Here is a 20,178-nt window from a genome sequence, read left to right on the forward strand (position 1 = left end):
GCTTGAATATAGATTCCCATACCAAACGACTCTCCGAAGAGTCTTTGAATCACAAAATATTGGTAACCTCGCTTTCATTAATTCCAATATGGCGAATCAAAGCAAAGAGCGGAAACCAAAAACCAAACTCTGTGTTCTGTGACTGGGATGTGACTGAGAGACGAGGCAATTATAAAGGAGTGCAGCACTTGGTGGTCATGGAGGGGGAGTGGAGGGGGCCAGGTCAGGGCGGATACCAACTTTGACAGGCCTGTCTCCCTTGGTCCAACCTCGGTCCTAATGATTGAACTTCCTCCGAGATTCCATGCTGGGTATGCACTTTTGCTGTTGCGTGACGGCCAACATGTGGAAAACATATTCAGAGGCAGGAATAAGAAACGGGTATTTGGCATTGCCCAATAAATATATCGTCTTTGAAAGGGCAGGGGGAAATAGGATAAAATAAGTAATTCGGTGAATTAAGATATTATTATTATTATTTTTATTATTATTATTTTATAAAGGAAGCAAATGGGGGGTTCATTTTTGGAGGCCCTATTTCACATTTTTCCCAGCTTCTCTTAAAAAACATTTTGTCCAATTCATTTAATTATTGTCACCTTAAACTAAAATAGTATTAAACTTAATAAAGTTTAGCTTTAGATTAGAATTCCATTTTCATAAATGCCTGGGCCAGTTTACCCATTCCTATTGGACGAGAGCCCTGTCACGCGGTGGCTTTAAACCATCGTTTAGACACGCTGAAGACATGAATAAAAGTGGACCCTGAGTCAGGACCCCAAATCTGCGACATTGCCCCCCCCCCCCATATTTTTTTAATAAACCAGAGAACGAGTGAAGACGCCTTTTTTTAAACTTACTGCTTCTACTCATCCCCTTTTCTCTCCATGGAATCCTGAAATCTTACTCAGAAAAAAAAAAGAATAAGGACAAAGGGAAAAACGAGCGCCCTGGCGTCAAATAAGATCTCCACTGGCTTTTCAAATTTTCAATGACTAGCCGTTTGGTCGGTCAGCCCCTTCTTACTCTGTCCCACGCCTTAAATGTTGTTCTGGATTCCCCTGGAGTACGATACGATTAATATGAGTCAATATGTCTTTACGGTAAGTAGCGTTTAACGCCCCCCACCCCACCCCAATTAATGGAATAATATCATTGATTACATCACCTCACACATACAAAAAAAAATAGACACTATCATGCACACCTGACACTTTTTTTCCCTGGTTTCCTAAATAGTCCTCATGTGCCTGCAAATAAGGGGTTTACTTCATGTTAAATTATGTCCCCCGCACTCAACGCAACCCACCCCTCCCCCATACCCGGCCAAAAGTTTCCAGTTGTTATGTATTATTTGTTAATGGATTTTACCGGTTTTCATGTACATTGAAGTTTGAAGCGTTTAATAAACAGAATTGTGGTGTAGGATTATAAAAGGAAAGTGTATAAAAAAAAAAGGCTTGCCAGGCGCGGTGCTAGAGCCTATATTTTAGGGGGGCTAGCAGGGGTGGATCCTTAATGTTTGCAGCGAGGCGTGGTTAAATGTAGACCTTTTTTTTCTCCGGACACTTAGGCCTCCGAAAATCAATAAGTGTGTGGGGGGGGGGGGGGGGGAAGGCTCGTACCATATTCGAGGGCTGATAAAACCTACAATCCTATATTACCTAATCGTGTACAAATGCCCCCGTCTCACGACAATTTTTTTTTAAGGTGGGAGACTGCACGCATGTGACGTCACCTAAAGGCTACACCAAGAGACTTGCACCAAGAGACTTGGATGCTATTGAAGTTCGTCAGTTATGTTATACCAGTAGTATGTTACCATGCATGTTACCCAACAACATTCGAAAAATAGAACGAACAAACAAACATCATCGAAAAACAATAGGGGGCAAAAAAAAGGAACATCCACGGGCAGAAAAGTAAAATGCAAAGTCGGCGTGCTCCAGGTTAGCTCAGTGAATTTAAACGGGGAAAAAGGAATTTGGCGCGTCGATTACAAGGAAAGGCTCAACGAACCAACTGTTTCCGAGTTTTTTTTGCACATATTCAATACATTTTATTTACACTCATTTATTCACTTGAAAAACGAAAAGCACCCGCTTACACGGAGGCATATTCACAGCAAACAAAAAATGCAACCTTCGATCAAAGACGGATTAGGGCCTAAATTATTCTCTCAATTTTCTTAACTTAAAAAGGATGCACGACATCCCAGTTTAGCCCAAATTGGGTTGCAGTGGGATTACTCTACCAAGCACCAAGTTATGTTCTTACAGTGTCGAGGCCAGCATTGGTTTTGTCTGTTCATTTAAATTGTGAAAATTGTCATATTTTTTGGGAAAAAAATATGAGAGACTGTGACCAAAAAGGGTAATACTAATATATTTAACTGTAGGCGTGGAGCTCTTACTGCATCAGGGATTAACATTAAGGCACTGCTGACAATGGATTCATTTCTTCGTAATTAAGGTGAGCAAGGACATGGTTAGTGTCTTCTTCTTTTTTAAATATTAATTTATGAAAGATGTTGCTCACGCTGGCGTTTAATATTTGTTCATATTTACACTTTAACACATTAAATAGTTGATTTGATCATTTACATGCATATGAGCATATCTGTACAGTACAGGAGTATAAGAAATAGTGTATAAAAACATATCTAGAGAATCGCTTAGCGTGTCTAGTAACAATCATATAATAATAAACAGAGTTCAGAATGTGTGCCACCAAAATACTGATTACTGATTCGTTTCGTAGGCTACCTATCGCCATTTTGGGAGGGTTTTTTTTTTAACTTACACACTGCGAGATTTAGTTTTAGAAACTTTCCTCTCAAAATAATTTTTAGCAAAATGTGTTCAACAACGGAATAGGATTCCACACATTTCTGAACTTTGTTTTCATCTTCGTTTATGTAATCATTAACATTGTTATGATAGTACACGTCAGTGACATCCGCAAGATTCAACGACCATGTCTTCGTACTGTCTTAAGACCACATTGTCTTCGTTGTCAAAGTACAACATTGAGATGGCCGAGAGTTTGGTAGGCGCACAGCAGACTTTGGGGGCCGCGGCCGGACTGTCCGAGTTGACCATGGACTGAATGATGGCGTGGTTCGTGCCGTTCAGCCGACTGTCCAGCGGGAACGGGCAATCCCCACCGCAGAAGTAAGACTGGTAACCCATGGGTGCGATGATCCAATCCTGCCAGCCCACATCTCGGAAGCTGACGTACAGGCGACGCCTCTGGCACAGATTCGGGTGTGGCTCGGGGGCAGTCACCTCCGGTTCCTCGGCGCTCCGTCTGAATCGGTTACGGCACTTGTCACCGTCAACCGACACCACCACCAGCGTCGCCGTCCGGTGTCTCAGCTTACCCAGCTTCTTGGCCAAGATGGCGTTGGCCTTCCTCTTGGGTAGACCCACCGTCTTGTGGATGTCCATGGCCACGTAGAGACCGGTGTCCTGGCTCATGCCGGCCCTCCACTCCTGAACTATGGGCAGCATGTCGATGGTCTCCGATCCAGACTCCGTCAGGTCCATAGACAACGATGTCAGCAACCGAAAGGAGCTTCTGGTGTCCTCCATCCGGGCTGATCTCATCTCAGATACAGTCTGGGCGATCTCGTACAGCTTGAGGTGAACTGTTGCTGTGGGCCTGACTTTCCTGATGGTGTCCAGGAACTGAAGCCTAAGGTGAGCTCCAGTGATGGTCTCCGAAGCAGGAATGGATGACAGGTTGAAATGGAGGATTTGACGAAAACGTCGGTCGGATTTCGTCAATGCCTTCAGTTTTGTACCTAAAAAGAAACCAATAAGATTTGTTATTAAATAATGTGAAAATACTGATGTCTTTTATTATAAGCCATGAACATTTTGGCAAATGCACACATAAATGTGGACACAACCTCTATCCTTACAACAAACAAAGTTGAAATCGTTTCCCGGGCGAGCATATAACACCCGTTTCTAAATTAGCCAAATATTCTTGGACAGATTGCTTGCCCAAGCAAATGAATTTGCTTGATCGCTTAATCGAATTGTTTGGCCCTTTCAAGATTAGCCGCACGTAGCCAAACATGATTTCACCACTGTGTAAACAGGAATTACTCAAGGTGATAAAACCATTAACAAGGTGATCAAGAGGTGTTAAAAGCCAAAGTGTGCTACCGCCTTGAATAGATTCGCACCTGTTACTTGCATAAAATTCCGAAAGATCATCAAGATGCGAGCAATGTGAGGGAGGATTTTACGCGTGCACCGAGTGCCGCAGCCGTTTGTGCTACAGCATTCCTATGCCGGTTAAGTACCCCGGGTTAGAGTTAAGAAAGCATAAGCAAATCTTCTAAAAAGCCCGCTGGATTTACAAGATCTGTCAAAATCACGTGTGCAACTGCAAGGTTAATCTTTTTCGTGAGGTGTGATAAAGTAGGCAATGCAACACAACTAAAACTTTATAAAAAGGAAGTGCCATGAAGCATCACCGGTATAACCATCAGAGATGATCAAAATTAACCGAAGGGGAAACCAAAATTCTATAGGAAATCAAATAAAAGTTGCAACATGCAGGATCCAAGGGGCGCAATTAGAAGTCACGTGATCAAACCGGAAACCAGATTTTGCTAATTTCTCGGGGGTTAAAAGTCGAGGATCGCGCGCCACAAAACGATAACATTGACTCAGTCACAGCGCTGTACTGGCTGCCCTCCCGGACAGATATTTCAACATGCTTGTTAGTGCGCGGGGTTTTTCTTGATAGATCTCTGAGCAGTGTTTTGTTTTTGTCTGCCGGCAGCTCATTACTCATCCTACATCGCAAAGTGCAGTCTAAATAAACGACAGCGGCATGAGGGTTAGTGTTCGCCTTGACATTGTGGGTCATCTGCCCTTGCGGACTGTCAGTCAATTGAGCGCTGAGTTTGCTCAATATCTGGGTATTGCATCACAGTAGAATGTCAAGGTTTTTAAGCTTAACTACCAAATGTTTGTACATCTGCAACAATATCAGAGTAACACAACCGCATCGACGAAAACATTTAATAATTCAATATTTCAATGTTATTTTTAATGTGGAAAGTCTCATAATAAAAAATTCTAGTTGGTGTTTAGTCTTGCCAAATAGGCCTATGGCAGCACTCCACTTTCTATTTTAAAATTGTGAAAATTTGAAGAAAAAAACAGTGGATCAAACTGTGAAATCGTTTGTGAAATGATTGCTTTGGGGAGAAACAAAGATGAATATTTACCTGAATTTGTGAGACTGCGCACAATGTTACCGGGGAAGGCTGGGTCAGGAAATGAACACCGCCCCGTGGTATGATCCGAGTCGGATCCATTCTGCAGTTTGTCGTACAGGTCTAGCATGAACTGTGGTGCTGTGGCGTTGGGCCTGGGTCTGGGTCTTTCGCTCAAGCCAAGCATACTCAGGATCTTGCTCTCCATCCGTGAACTCAGGGGAGTAGACTGGCTGCTGCTGGTATCAGCCCCCAGGATGAGTTGGGTGGTTGCTAAATGGGCAAGAACGAGGACTAGTACCGTCACGGTTGCCATGATTAGTTGTGATCGGAAAGCTGGGTTTGCTGTGAGGGGTTGTATCTTCAGTTGTTAGCCCACCGGCTACGATCAGTCTGTCATTAAGCAGGTGCGAATGTCTATGCTAAGCGGGTCTCTGTTAACACCACCGAACCGGTTGCGATTGCATTTAGCTCGGGGTGAGAAAAAAAACCGAAAGAGATGTTTGAAGTCGCGAATTGACCACGAATCACGTCTTCCTCCGCAACTTGGCAGTTGAACGAGAGAAGTTCGTCGATGCGGTTCACTCAAGGACAAGCCACCAGCGGCGTTTGAAGGTCTGCGTCAGGAAATACCCGGTGTGAGGATTGCCGAATCAAGTCAGGTTTCGCTGAGGGCTGCGGAAGGTCCAATGGGTTCAGTGTTTGCTTTGGAAATGACAGATCGTGGAGTGAGCCGACGGTGGGCAGAGGGCCAGCAATTATAACACGACTCGTCTAGTCGGGCTAATTGGTAGGGTGGAGCGCGGGTTGGGTGTAGCGCTCCTGCATCTAGACACGTTTAATTAATGACACAATTACCTTCACTCAAAGGGAGTTAGTACGCTGATATCCGGGCCCACTCGGCCGTGCTACGCAAACAGGTCCGAGCATGTACATTGGTAGAATGAAGCGGGACCCATCCATGCGTGTATAGTCTTCTCCCAACCACCAATGTGGGCAGTAGTTGGACATTGTTATGCTAAATATGCGTGCGTAACATCTTGTTTGAGTACACCTTACTATATTCAAGTTCATTCGCACGTAAAGCCGTCCGACCTAAGACCAACACACACACACGACATTCATAGTATAACTTTGGTAATGGTATGGAATATTCTGCATGTTTGTCGTCTTGCAATGAAATTAAAGTAGGATCATAAGAAAGACCCATATACTGGGATTCACACAGAGGGGGGGAAATCGTTTTGGTTCTGCGGACGTATAGGCCCCTAATAAGATGGGAAACAGTCCAATTACGTCGTCTGCTCATCCACTGTCTGTGCTTGTACCGATTACATTGATTCCTTTGATGAAGCATTTATTCCTGGTCCGTTAACCGTCGGCAGGCTTATGCAGCCCTACATGTGCAGACTAATACCCCCACGTTCAAATCGACAAAGAGACATTGGCGGAATTCTGGAGACCTGACCATGTAAAACTAGACCTTCCATTGGCTTTCTCCACCGGCTTCTTGCAATTCAGGATGATTTGAAACTGAAATGTAAACCGAATTTCCATGTAGTTTGAATTATATTTATATTTATTTCAAAATTACATTTTGAAATAAAAAACACAAGCAACTCTAATTGATATGAACACAAACTAAACTGCAGACCATTTTCAGTAAAAATACTTTGACACAAAAATTTATGAATAATTCTTCTACCCAAAAAAAAAAGAACCACCAAAAAATTAAACAAATAAAGGGATTAACACGTTAACCGAAGAGGCAATCGTAAATATTCTCACAAAGGCTCATAGTCATATAAACTCAATTTAACTAAAATTAAAACGTGTGTAAAAAGGGTCGAAAAGTTTGTCTTCGAAAAGTTTGTTCAATGCTTTCACAATCAATTGCCAAATAAAAACAAAACGATGCCTTTAAGATCGAAATACAAATTATCTCCCAACTCTCCTGTAACAATGTTGTTCCTCCTCCATCCCGCGCTTGCTGCGAATGAGGTGAAGACTGCAAGTGGATTGGGAAAAACCTTTTCATTTTTTTGACAAATCTACTAATTGTAAATGCGTTTTGATCACGTTCAACGAATGTCACTGTAGGCAGGTGCCTACTGGTGAACTGATCAAGTTGTCCCACTTTCACCAAAACTGAAAATGAAATCCTTCTGATGGAATCACCGTTAACAGCCTCCGCCCATTGCTGAATGAGCATCCATTCCAGACTGATAGGCCAACGTAAACACGCTAATTAGAGGTGTTGACCGCGGTAAGTGTCTCAATGACCAAGTTGGACGCTTGTTTCTAAACACTTGGCTATATATCTTATTTTCAAGAGGGAGGGGGGGGGGTGTCGGAGCTGTGCTCGCGCAAGGCTGAGTGAGCAGCATCAAACACATGTATACAAACCGAACCCAAACAGCATAGACGTAATGATATAGGGACAACCCGCCTGGCACTGTAGCAGACGCACCAATTTGACCAGTGCCTCAACACAATGGTGTTTGTTGCGCTGCAAATTGGGCGCATGTCTGGAGGGAGGGGCGAGCCGGGGGGGGGGGGGGGACCGACCCAGGGACACAGCCGACAGAAACTTCAGACAGGATTCAACAAGTCAGTAAACAATGATATAAACACACAGTCACGCCCTGAACTGCGAAATCGGAATGCAAAATTCTGTCTTGAAAATGTTTACATGTAGTTCAAAGTGGCTTCGTAGAGATAATGTAATGATGTGATAAAGTCATCATAAGGGCAAATTTGCTCCCCTACAAAGACCGTGCATTCTTCTTCTTCATTCATTCATGTTCATGATGACTTGAAGAGTTGGGCCCAACTGTCCCTGTCGAGCATAGTGTTGGAAAGAGATGGACCACTCAGACCAGTTTCTAGCTCGATGGATGTTTTCAGGGTCATGTTGGGACGACCTTTTCGTCGAGGGGCTTCAGGATTCCAGAGGAGAACTTGACTAGCTGGCTCATTATGCATGTGATCCCATAATGTGATGGAAAGAGAATTGCCCTTTTTTCAATCGGGGGGAGGGGGGGTTAGCAGGCGTGTACTTTTTTAAGCTCTGGCAGGAGCTTCTACAAGTCACTTGGGTGTCGGTCGGTCGGTCCCCGAAAATTGACCACAAATATTTTACCAAAATTCAACAAGTGCAATGCCGTCGTCAGTCACTATCAAAATTATTTGTAACAATTCGTAAAGTTGTTTATGAAAATGTTGTTCACGGAGGCAAGATATGCGCAGTACGTTATAGTCACGTGGTATTTTGTGTAGTGGTTGGACGGTATCCAGAAGGAGCAAATGAAAAACGAACATGGTGTTCCGCTGCAGCGGACCAGGCTTAGGCCTATACGTACACACAATCATTTCATGCAAGACTTTCATGCAAGACGGACAGAGCTTATTGTGCACTGGTACTTGTTCTTTCTTCTTCATGATTTTCCAGGAAATGAACATGATTTTTTTTTAGTTTGGACCACCAAACCCCTGTAGATCCGCCACTATATTATCTTCGTGGACTTCATAGTACATCTGTAGTATTTATATAGCAATGAGGCCATTACTTTTATCTAATATATATGTAAAGTGTCTCTGATACACTGCTGAAATCCCATAAAATATGGTGCTGTTGTTCAGGTTCATGAACACTTCAGTTTTAAGTTCTCAAGTTTTAGCCAGGGCCACTGGAGATGTAGGAATGTAGTTCGGAAATCTTACGGTAATTCTTCAAAGGGATTTTGAGAGTTATACGGATTAACTCCTTACTATAACATTATAGCCAATTAGCTGATTTGATTTGCAGATTTGTGTGGGTTCAGTAAACAGCATTACCCCACGAGCTTAATACTGTTAACGGGAGTTGTGTACACTGCCAAGTGAGCTAATTGTAGGATTACGAGGTCCATATGTCAACAACTTTGTACACCTAGAATTGTTTGATTATTTATGAAATACATTAGCACTTAAGGCTGGTATATACAAAGTACATATCGAGGGCTTATTTAGTGGCTTGAGTAAGGGGAAAGTTTCCATCCCCTTCACTACTGGTACTTATAATACCCCTCGCTTCATCAGCGGCGAACGGATTGGTATATCGGGGAAACTTACGTTCGCATTTCTGCTTGGATATAGGATAGGCCTAAACTTCAAAATGAGGCTATAGAATGGGCCATTTTGGTTTTTCAAGGGGAAGACTCAACAATATGTTGGAAACGTTCTCCATTTGCTCGAACCATCAACCTATCAGGGAACACTGGTGATGTCTAATCTATTATCGCAGAATCTTGCGAAGGAAAGGCGAAGTATTATAGGTACCTCACCGTTCACACGCGTTGCTTTGACCCCAGGTCACCAGTTAAAACGAAAAAGTCCAATGAAACCTCAAAAAATAAAACTTGCCGTCACCCGAGGGCTCCAAGACAGGGCAGTATAAGGTGCGAGCACCATCAGGTTCCCCAGGCTGACTTTTCCTTTGTCGTTCTCACGGATGCATCCTGAGAAGGTGTGGGTAAATTATGCAGCTGATGGACGATGATTTTGCTTGGAGATGATTGAGCAGTTTTCCTCATGCCGTGCATCCAGTGCCTGTTTCCATCCAGCGCATGGCACACGCTTTGCTCGCTATTCCATGGAGGCATTTTATGTAGCTCCCTGTGGTTGTACATTACAGAAACGGCAGAGGCAAAAGGTATATGGATTCCAGAAACTAGGAATTTTAAAATAAAAACTGATAGGAAGCTGTTTTTCTTTTTCACTTTCTTTATGTGTGTGTGCGTGTTTATGGTGTAAATCGAGGACACACACGATGAACTGAGGACAGGAACCAAATCGAGGACAACTTCGATTAGAAAACGTGTACAAAAGCAATGAGAGCTCTTGCAAAAAAGTTATGTCATAAACACAGGAAAAGGGAAGAGGAAAATTAGAAAATCCTCCACTTACACCATAAACAAACATGGGTATGTGTGTGGGGAGGGGGAGGGGCGGCAAAGCATCACTAAGCTGGGAAAGTGTAGTGCATGGTAACCGTCAGTGGCGTAAAGAAAAGCTGAAACTGTCATTTGACCCCTGTCACATGTAAATCACCGCGGTGACCAATTAACATCAGCAGAATCTTTTCAGAAAAAAAACACTTTTCAAATTGTTGGTTGACGGTTGACCAAACTTTGCCAAGTGGTTGTAAGTGTATTAAGTGGTGGTATAAGCAGCTACTATCGGCCTAGTGTATATTAACTCAGTCATAAATCAAACGTGAAGGGCAGGCTTGGGGATATTTACAGTGCAAACAAAGTAACATGTCCGAGGCCGAAAGTTGGAGTTTGATTTCTGGTTGCCATAGAATGACAAACCATGATAAACTATGGGGGAATTGGAAGTAGAGCATGTAGGCCAATCAATATTACGCACTGATACAGATAATATCGAACAGTAGGGCCTAGGCCTACATGATGCAGACCAGTAAATCGACTCCCATAGACCTGTGGTAATTACGCGCACTTATTTTTTACAAATACTCACAACTCTCCAAGGTGTTTGAGAAACCCATCAAATTAAAGCTTATTTCATCAACTTTCATTTTCTGTTTAATTTTCTGATTGTAATCCCATGACTTTTGGGAGAAAATTCCATCCAAAGATGACCACCCCTAAAAGTAGTCCTGTGCACATCGCCATTTTGAAAAAAATGATGCCTGCGCTCCATTGCAAAATAGAGCAATTTTAGGGCCCCAAAGCTCGCAGTCCTGTGCACGGTTTCCACCCATATGTTGAACCAACCTTCAAGTTCATGGCCCACAAAATGCTCTAAAAGAAAACAAAACAAAAAAACCCCAGAAACTGAGGGCATAGTACAAATTGTGATTTGGTCCGCGTAGGCAATCTTGGGCCTATTTACTGGTCTGCACCTATACAGGTATATGAAACATTCCCTTGCTCAACAAGGGTCTATGATTATGCGAGCAGATTCGGCGATTAGTTATGCAAAACAAGACTGCGTCTTGACCTCGAGATTCTGACCATTCAGCGGGCACCTTCTATCGGGTCTTCCGTAACCCGTTGTTGTATAACAAAAACATGGCATCCAAATTGACCAATCAACATAGTCCACATTTCTGATCGAAATGACGTCCCAATCTCTAAAGACCTATCCGATTGGCTAGCGTGCGGGGTCGCATAAAAAGTACATGCTAAGATAATTATATCAGATGTTCAACCTTGGCTCTCTGCCCACGTGAATGTCTGATGCTCAGAGTACCCTACAGGTAAGACATCAGCTCACTTTTTCGACCGAGAACAGCCTCCATCAGTGACACATTTTGTACAGTGCAGCTCCAAATATACCCCAGGGAAGGGGGCACAGTACGTACACACCTTTCCAAAATTCCAAAAGATCAGCCTTTTATACATCCTTTCCATCAAAGTAAGTCGGCTTATAGACGAATCCCAAATTAGTATTGAAACCGAGGCTCTTAGTGCTAAGCCATATGCAAAAGACATCACTGGGGCCCTGGGTTTCAGTGCCAATTTGAACCATTCCAATAGATTACCATTATATATCGGACTCTTAAAAGATGACGTACGTTTCTCCCTCTTAACAAAAACAAACAAAAGTTTAGAAATTGAAAAGTGCAATTAATAATTGTTATACAATAAAGTATGAGCTGTGTGTAGTGCAGGCCTACGTGTTGTTCGATTTTCACGAGTTGATCAGGGCCCAATTTCACGGCGCAGCTTAACAGTTAGCAGAAAAGTTGTGCTTAGCATAGCAGAATTGATGTGCTAACGGTCGCATGGAGATTTCTGTTGTTATACACTCAGTTAAGATTTTTTTTCCTCTGAAGTAAGCGTGCTTTTGCTGTGCATATGCTTACAGTCTTCATGAAATTGACGGAGGCTCTGTTAGCAAAAAATCGTATGCTTAGCAGCGCCATGAAATTGGGCCCAGATGTCTGAATCATCATACGCATGCGTTGCCCTATACTTGAAATCCTGCCTACGGGCCTCAGCCCCCTCCCCAGTTTTAGAGTTCAATGTCCGGGACATTCCCCCCCCCCCCAAAAAAAATCACTTTATCCCGAAAATCGTCGACACCCATCTAGGCCTGCGCCTTGTCATTATATAGATAGACTTTTCGTGATAGGCATACCATATTGTACCCTCTCTGTGTGAAAACTGTATGGCATGCCACATTTTGGTTTCCTGGTTATTGGTTTTTTTTCAAGACACGGATTCGTGTGATGAAACACTCTGACTGGTTTTTAAAACACTGCAATTCATGAATTAGGTTTCTTCGTATGAAGCCTGTTTTGTGCCAATTTCACATACATCACGTATAAACTATAAAGCATTATGCAATACAAATAAGTCAAGTAACCAAAACGCGTGATGATGATAGTAATAAGTAACTAATAAATTCACATTTTTTTCGCAAATCAACGCCCCCCCCCCCAAAAAAAAAGGGCATGGAAAAACCTAGATCGTAATGAACATGATTGATGGCTGAGCAAGGGCGTCAATCGCTTCTCCAAAGTGGGGGGGGGGGGGGGGGGGGGGGGACGACATACCTTGGTCAGAACTAATGCAAGCGCGAGGCGCAAAGCGCGAAGCCCTAACGGCGTGGGGTTCGGGGCCCGCTTATAAAGAGGGCCCCGGAAAATGTTGGATTCTAGACGCTCTGTGGTGCGATCTGAGGTAATTTCTGACCAATTTAACTAATTTGTGTTAGCAAGAGATTACCATTTTTAAACATCACTTTCGAGTTTTGGAGTCATTGAATCAGCTATTCTGAGCTATACAATCATAATATAGGCTACCGTTTTTATTCGGGGAGAAAAAAGGGGGGAGACTTGTTCCCGTCCCCCACCAATTGACGCCAATGTGGCTGAGGATAGGCAGTCTATATTATGAAGGATCGTGTTGAGTGCATTAAAATGATCAATTTCGATACTTATGAAAGATTTAACACTAGAGATACAGGTGGGTAAAACTTAGGGCCTACATCATATTCCTGGTGAACCACGTTGTCCTTTTCTGAAACAAATACCCGTCAAACTAATTAATAGCATCAAGAAGACGTCACATACCTTTCTTTAAATCATTTTCAATCACGCTACGTATGGCAAAACAAGTAAAGAATAATAGGCCAAACCAGTTTTGATTCGGCCCAGACTACCAACCGCTATTACTTTTCTTATCATTTATCTTGTTTGCTTTTCCTTTCTTGTCTTCAACCTTTTTAACCACACACAAAAATATTTTCTTCAGTAGGAATGCCAGCTTGCTCGGAAACTTCGCAGAAAAAAAGAGGGTCGGGGTACGAGTGTGTGTTTTCCCTCCGTGAATCAAATTGTATCAATCCCCCTGCGATTACTGCATTTGGGTACCGTTGCAGGGAAGGTCAGGCAAACAGGTCAGCGGTGTTTGCGCAGTGATTTGCGACAGGACGGGGTGCAAATTGGCTGACACCGGGCGGGTTGCTCTAAGAGGCATCGTTCCAGGGTGTTAAATGCTCGCTCCGAGCGTTTAACACATTAATTACCTGTGGGCCGAGGTTGCCACTCAAACTTATATACGCTATGGGCGCTTCCCACACACGTACGTAAAACAGACCGCGAAGGGGTGGGATTGGGTAGGTCTGTGACGACAGAGGGCAGCACTATAGTCAAATGGCCGTAAGATTTTCTGAGGTTTCGAAGTGGACTAAAAAAAAAATACTGAAACGATCAGTTCGAGAAACCTCTCAGATAAACTGTTAAGCTCGAAAAAAAGAAAACTCCTCTGCAAACTTCGGGGCTAACACATGAGTTGTAAGCACCTCAACCTGTTGTAAGGTCGTTAGCAATGATCCCTATCATTATCAAGACATTATTAGTAGATGGCCGAGTACCGGTAATGGTATACATCGCGAAGTCCTTGCACGTTGATTTGGTTAATTGATAACTGAATTAATGATTTATGAGTACAACGTTATAAACTCCGCCACTTCTTATGTCAAGTACAATCTAAGCACGGACTTGAACCAAACGTAAAAGTTTCGCTTCCTCTTCGTTGGAAACATATTTCTATGCATCTACTTTTGTTTCTTTCATCGACCCACCCATTCGGGTTATCCTCATTTTCAGTTCTATTGGAATGGTCTGTTTTGGGGTTTATTGGGTGGTATATGATTCTGGATTGCCGGAGGGACAAATTGTCTGTCCAGCTGGTAAGATTTTCATATTGTGGTCCTTCCCCCTGCCACCACCGTAGTCTACACCCTGGCCCTGGCGAAGCCGACCGGGCTGCGTGGAGAACGGATGATACTCAGACTACCACCACCGATACGCACTAAACAACTCAATGCTACTCTATTCTCTTCTCTTTTTTTAGACAAAAACGTGTGTTCGCGTAATTTATCTTTAATATCCGCTGCTGCTAGTACTCTGACGTATTTACGATCGGGAAAAAAATGTGCGCCGTGTCACATAAAAATTAGCTCATATTTGTCCTCCAACTGCAAACGCGTATATTTGACATTTGGGAGTTGTAGACATACCACCGTACCGTAGTGGAATTGTGTGTCATGGTCAACAACTCAATCAAAAACCGATGAGCGCAGACAGACTAGGGAACGATAAAAACATTGAGCAGGCACGGCCAGGTAGGTTCAGCCAAGGAAATGTCACGACGTCACGGCTTCAAACTCTCTTTGTGCTGGTCTCAGGGGGCCAGGCTAAAGCATCATCTAACCTATCTCACTAACTGACTGACTGACTGACTATCACTCGTGAGACGGGCAAAGCTATCGTTTGGATTGCCCAACTAATCAAACCCACTGTGTAGACCATGCAGATGCACTGAAAAGACGTCTCATGAAAAGCCGTTCTCAATAAATTGAATTTTGTGCAGTCTGGGGCCAGTGGGGCCAGCATTACTAGGCTTCCCTCGTCTTGTTTCTGCATTACTTATATGCAGATTCAGTCACTCAGATACAAATGCAGTCAATCTGGGTTTGTTTGGAATTATTTGCATTATCGCATAGTAGGATGATGAACGGCAGAAAAATGTAGAAACAGCCCAATCGTCTTTTTAACATAATTGCGTGCGCGATTTGTAAACGTAGGCCTATACCTGTTTAGAAAAGAGGGTCTCTCATAAACCTGGCAACAAAATACGCCAGGAGTTAAAGTCATGGCTCGTTAATAATCCACATTCCTGCTTCTCCTGAAGTTTGCAAAATAATCACCGGAGCTCGCAGGAGAAGTGGAGCGATGACAAGCCACCACAGGTGTGACACTTCAAGTCCAAAAGCAGAGGGGGAAGCGAGAGTGATTGGAGGGGGGAAAGGGGGAATATACCCCTGGCCAAACAAAGGAACGTCACGCGCACCGAGTATGGCAGGTCCTTCCGAGATACTGCCATAAACACGTCGGCAACTACTTGCAGGGGAAAAGATTTACCGAATCCTCCGGCGGAGCGGTAAAGAACAAACGTGGCCGGGGGAGACAGCTAAGAACCTGGGTGGGGCGATAGAGCTGATGATTGTATAACATTGACTAGCTGGAACGGTATTGCAATCGCGATAGAGACTATTCACAGGGTCCCGTTTAACAGCTCCCCACACTCGGATCATAGCAAATAAAGGGGTATTAATACCAGTTCAATAAACGAATAGATCGAATACGATTAGATACGCACCTGTGTGTTACAAGGTATAACTTAAAAGTTACGAAACACGCGAACAGACAAGGACTTCTCCGTCTATTATGAAAAAGTGGAGCCAATGCAGAATTAACACCGATCGACAAATGTTCGTTTTCAATAACTTAACTAGTGACATCGATTAGCTTAAAGAAAAGAAGAAAATAATTTGACAACTTTTATCGTGTAAAATGCAAACAGCAATTCACCGATTCAGAACAGTCCGAGAAATAAAAATTGGTATACGAGCGATGTGATGTCGTCCGGCCCGACTGCGGATACTCTCGTTGAAGGAGAGTCTCGGGGTCAAAGGTCGAAAGGTTGGTATCTTGGGGATAAGATATCCTGACTATAGCGTGACCCTGGCAGGGAACCAGCTGGTTACAATAAGAGGGAGTTGGTTCGGAGGGGATGCGGTCTGACATCAAAGCAACTCGGATGCCTGCCAGGGATCAACCCCAAGGTACGTTTGGAGGCGAGTGTCGTGAGAAATATTTCAATTTAGATGTGTTTTTGTCCTCCTTGTTAGGCCTGCTTGGTTAGTGTGGGAGATTTGGATTCAGCCTCTGTCAATTACAGCGTGTAACTGGATAGGAAACATGAACGGTGTTGAGAGAAGTTTCAATCGTCAACAGTCGATACAATCCGCTTTTTGACACTACATTATTCCGGGCCTACATCTATTTGCTTTACGCTACGACAAGGCTAGCTTGTCCTGACGTTCATTTACCCGCACCAAATCAACTGAATCAATCATTTTTGTTCAAGTTGGTGTAAAGAAATATTAGAAAACTTTTCCAAATTTTGCTCCGCACAAAAACATGAGACTGCCACCACAAAATAAATGACTTTTGAAGAATGTAAGAAAGCACGCAAAATTCAAGAGGAGACTCGATTCTGTATCTTTGTTTTATTTGCTAACACTTAGCTTCTATGCTAACTCAGAAACGAGTATCATACCACTTCTCAAACCAGTTATAAACTGTCAACACTTAACCTCCAAAACCGAAAGACATTTCGTCAAGACGGATATTCTCTGGAGGTTTTTTCCGTTACTACAATAGCCGGAAGTGTGTGTGTGTCTGGCAGTTCACTTTCAAGTGCATGTAGAGCCTGGGTGGGCAACAATAAACACCAGCAGGTAATGATGATGAGGCAAGCAAGGTAAGGTTTCGACGGGTCCCTATCGGGCCAGGTTTCTTGATCTTGTTGCCAGTGTGTTTTGTTGTCGACCGATAATACTACTCTGTCGTCACTTTGTGAGGCGGCCGGTCCGGCGGAATTGGACGACTGTTTTGTGTCCGAAAATTCTCCCGAAGATGATATTTCCTGATAATTATCGCCATTATGTAAACGTCATAAACGTATATGGAATTATTTTGTCTCACACAAATCTTGGAAAGTTGAGTCTTTCATATAGATCTCACACAAAAGGTTTGTAACCAACTTTTGTGAAGGAAACGAAGACTTCGCAAAGCATTGTGGACACTTTTTGGGATATAAAATTCAATCGAGCTAACAGAATTTAGAGGTTATCATGCCTGTGCAGCGCTCTATCTCGGAACAAGTGCGATTGCACAATAAGCTCTGGCCGTCTTGCATGAAAGTATTGTATGAAATGATTCAAGAATGAACATTTACTTACTTGGTCGTGATTGTCAATTGACAGCCCCTATAACACACACAAAAAAATCACAAAAAAGAAAGAAATCCCCACCTACCAACCCTATTTTCTAATGCCATGTAATCGGAAGCAGAACTATTTGTTTGGCATGGAGACTCGTAAACCTGACACAGGGCCAGAGGCAGGGGTAGTGTATAGTTGATGTACAGGTGTGTAGAAGCCCCTAAGTTCCTAGCGCATTACATACCACGTGTCGTTTACATTTACCACATTTTTTTTCCTCCATTAAAACACAATTTTCATAAAAAAAACTCCACGAATTGTTACAAACAATTTTTGTTTGCTATTTTTGGACAGTTACAATTTGGTACTTTCAGTTTTATGGGTGAGTTAGGGTTTTTTTTCGTAACCGACACCAAAGTGACTTGTAGAAGCTCTGTTGCCAGAGCTCAAAGCGGCGCGCCGTGGCACCGACCGCGTAATTGTTATTCCTAGGAGGGTTAGGGGCAATGTCATGAATAATTCATGTTTATCCATGAGAACGGACAATGACATCAACAGCATTGTTGTTAGTTACTCAACTAGTTACAATACATTAAAGCATTTTAAAGAACGGTTGTCGTCGAGCTACCACACAGTAGCCTAGTGGATAGCGAGATGAGCTATGGATACAAAGATCCCTGGTTCGAATCCACGTTGTCGCTGCTCATTTTCATCAGCTATTTTTCTTCTCCAAATTTATCACTGAGATAATTTTAAATTAAGGGGAAAATAGAACGAGAACCTAAGTCTTGCAATGATTCAAAGGAAAAACTGAATTATTCATGACATTGCCCCTAACCCTCCTAGGAAAAAAAAATTACGCGCACCGACCGACGCGTGATGGCGGTCCCGCCGTAAATGACAACGCCCTCTTTCGGTTGATGATTGGGTAGAGCCTTGATAATGATACGTACTATCTGTCACAAAATTAATGCAAAAGGGAGACCACAATTTACCTTGAATTCCAAAGAATGAAACTAGTGACTAGACGATCACAATAGACCTTTCTTTAGTTTGTAAATGCGTTGGGACCATTTTATATGGGCTGCCGCAAGCGCATAAATTGAAGCATATTTTCCCCAAAAAAGTATTTTTTGGTTATCTGTAATAACCCTTCTTCATTTTTGCAGTGTTTTGGGACCCTCCATTTACCGAAACCAAATATAGCACCCTCCTCATTTTCAAGTGTGTCCACCAAAACTAATGGAAGAAAGAAAATACTTTCAGAGTTAAATAACAGTTCTGTATCCCCTACTTTGGTAACATTTACTAACAAGGTTTACTTTTTTTTTACTCCTCTGTGGATTTACTAGAGCTCATGGATTCCCCTAGAGCTAGCTATGCACAGCCTGCAGGTGAGACTAGGGCATAGTCTACTACATGTCCGACCGTGTACCGCTTACTGATCAAGTGGATTCAGTAATTGCACACACCTGTAAGCCCCCGAGGGTCACGGGGCTAGGGTCAGGCTCTGCTCCGAGTGTTTTGACGGCCTGGTAATGATGAAGAATTGCTCTGGCAACTTCAAAGGTCGTTTTCATCTGCCAAGTCCAGGAAATAAACAACTCGTACCCGGGCTGGTAATTGGATGCAGTGTGTGGAAGAAGGAGAGCCAAGGAGCAAGAAATGTCTAGAAATCCATAGCTCACCCGGAACTGAAATCATGTGTGACCTCCACTGTCGTGTGCAATGGAAATATCACAATTACTACACGAGTAACAATCTAAATACAGACAACAAAGTCAAGTGCTCAACTTTACTGAGAAGAGACCATAATATTTGACCAGAGCTATACTTTTTTTCGGTGCTAAAGGTTCACGAACAACCTGTGAAATTTTCGAGTCCTATTTGCGAGATGTAACAGATGGAATGGGTACGCAAGGGGTTCCAAGCTATAGTTCTCACTCAGTCTACGGGAGAGACCAGTACAACGGCGGTATACATCAACGCAGGTTTTCTTTCATCACATCAAAATATTCTTACTTTGTTCGAAATTCAAATTGTCGTGTGAGGTGGGGGGGGGGGGCGGAGAAAACACCTTCCATCCTCATCAAGCTTGTTAACAACCGGGTTCATGATTAAAAAATCCTCAAACGAAACAGCTCTCTCAAGAACAAGCTCCAGAAACTGACACTTCTCCAATTTTCCAAATTTCCCAAGAGGTACTCTCATGCTTACCGTGCGCCTCAACCTCCCGAAGTCTCGGAGGCGCCCCCCCCCTTCCCCTCCAGTAACATCCTTTCCCTTCCTCCTGCAGTCCTAGCAACCTAGATCCCCGACAAGTGTACGTCTCATTCCCCTTCACTGCTACTAATCACAAACGACATGTTTAGCTCTCGATGGGATAAGCGGAAATTCCGTAATGACTCTGTTCGCACCTAATTCGAACCTAATTCGCACTTGCCTGTCGTGAGTCATGAAACTTTGAAAGCCACGGTTTCGATGCGACTTTTTTCTGTACTTGATGAACCGACGAGGAAATTCAAAGAGACTTCTCGAGTTCTCAGTCTGTATGTTTATCTGTTTATATCCCCGTTTACGTTGCTCGTCATTTTGCAGACATAATTACAAACGTCAGGGCGTTAATCTTA

At 43.1% G+C, this 20,178-nt stretch overlaps 1 protein-coding gene across 1 annotated transcript; it reads right to left on the reverse strand.

Moving 5' to 3' along the window:
• Window positions 1-2,025: 2,025 nt before the first annotated feature.
• LOC119741587 (univin-like) lies at window positions 2,026-6,203 on the reverse strand. The gene is made up of 2 exons (XM_038217398.1): window positions 5,252-6,203; window positions 2,026-3,805 (listed from the first exon to the last, which is right to left on the reverse strand). Exons 1-2 carry the CDS (start codon window positions 5,553-5,555, stop codon window positions 2,949-2,951), a joined length of 1,161 nt encoding a protein of 386 aa, XP_038073326.1. The 5' UTR covers window positions 5,556-6,203; the 3' UTR covers window positions 2,026-2,948.
• Between the last annotated feature and the right edge of the window lie 13,975 nt (window positions 6,204-20,178).

The sequence above is a fragment of the Patiria miniata genome, unplaced genomic scaffold (assembly GCF_015706575.1).
Source record: "Patiria miniata isolate m_02_andy unplaced genomic scaffold, ASM1570657v1 HiC_scaffold_5, whole genome shotgun sequence".
NCBI lineage: Eukaryota > Metazoa > Echinodermata > Asteroidea > Valvatida > Asterinidae > Patiria > Patiria miniata.

Coding starts and splice junctions, on each gene's coding strand:
- LOC119741587 (XM_038217398.1), bottom strand. CDS start 5,555: ATGGCAACCGTGACGGTACTAGTCCTCGTTCTTGCCCATTTAGCAACC. Junction 3,806..5,251: donor GCGCAGTCTCACAAATTCAG/GTAAATATTCAT, acceptor GTTTCTTTTTAG/GTACAAAACTGAAGGCATTG.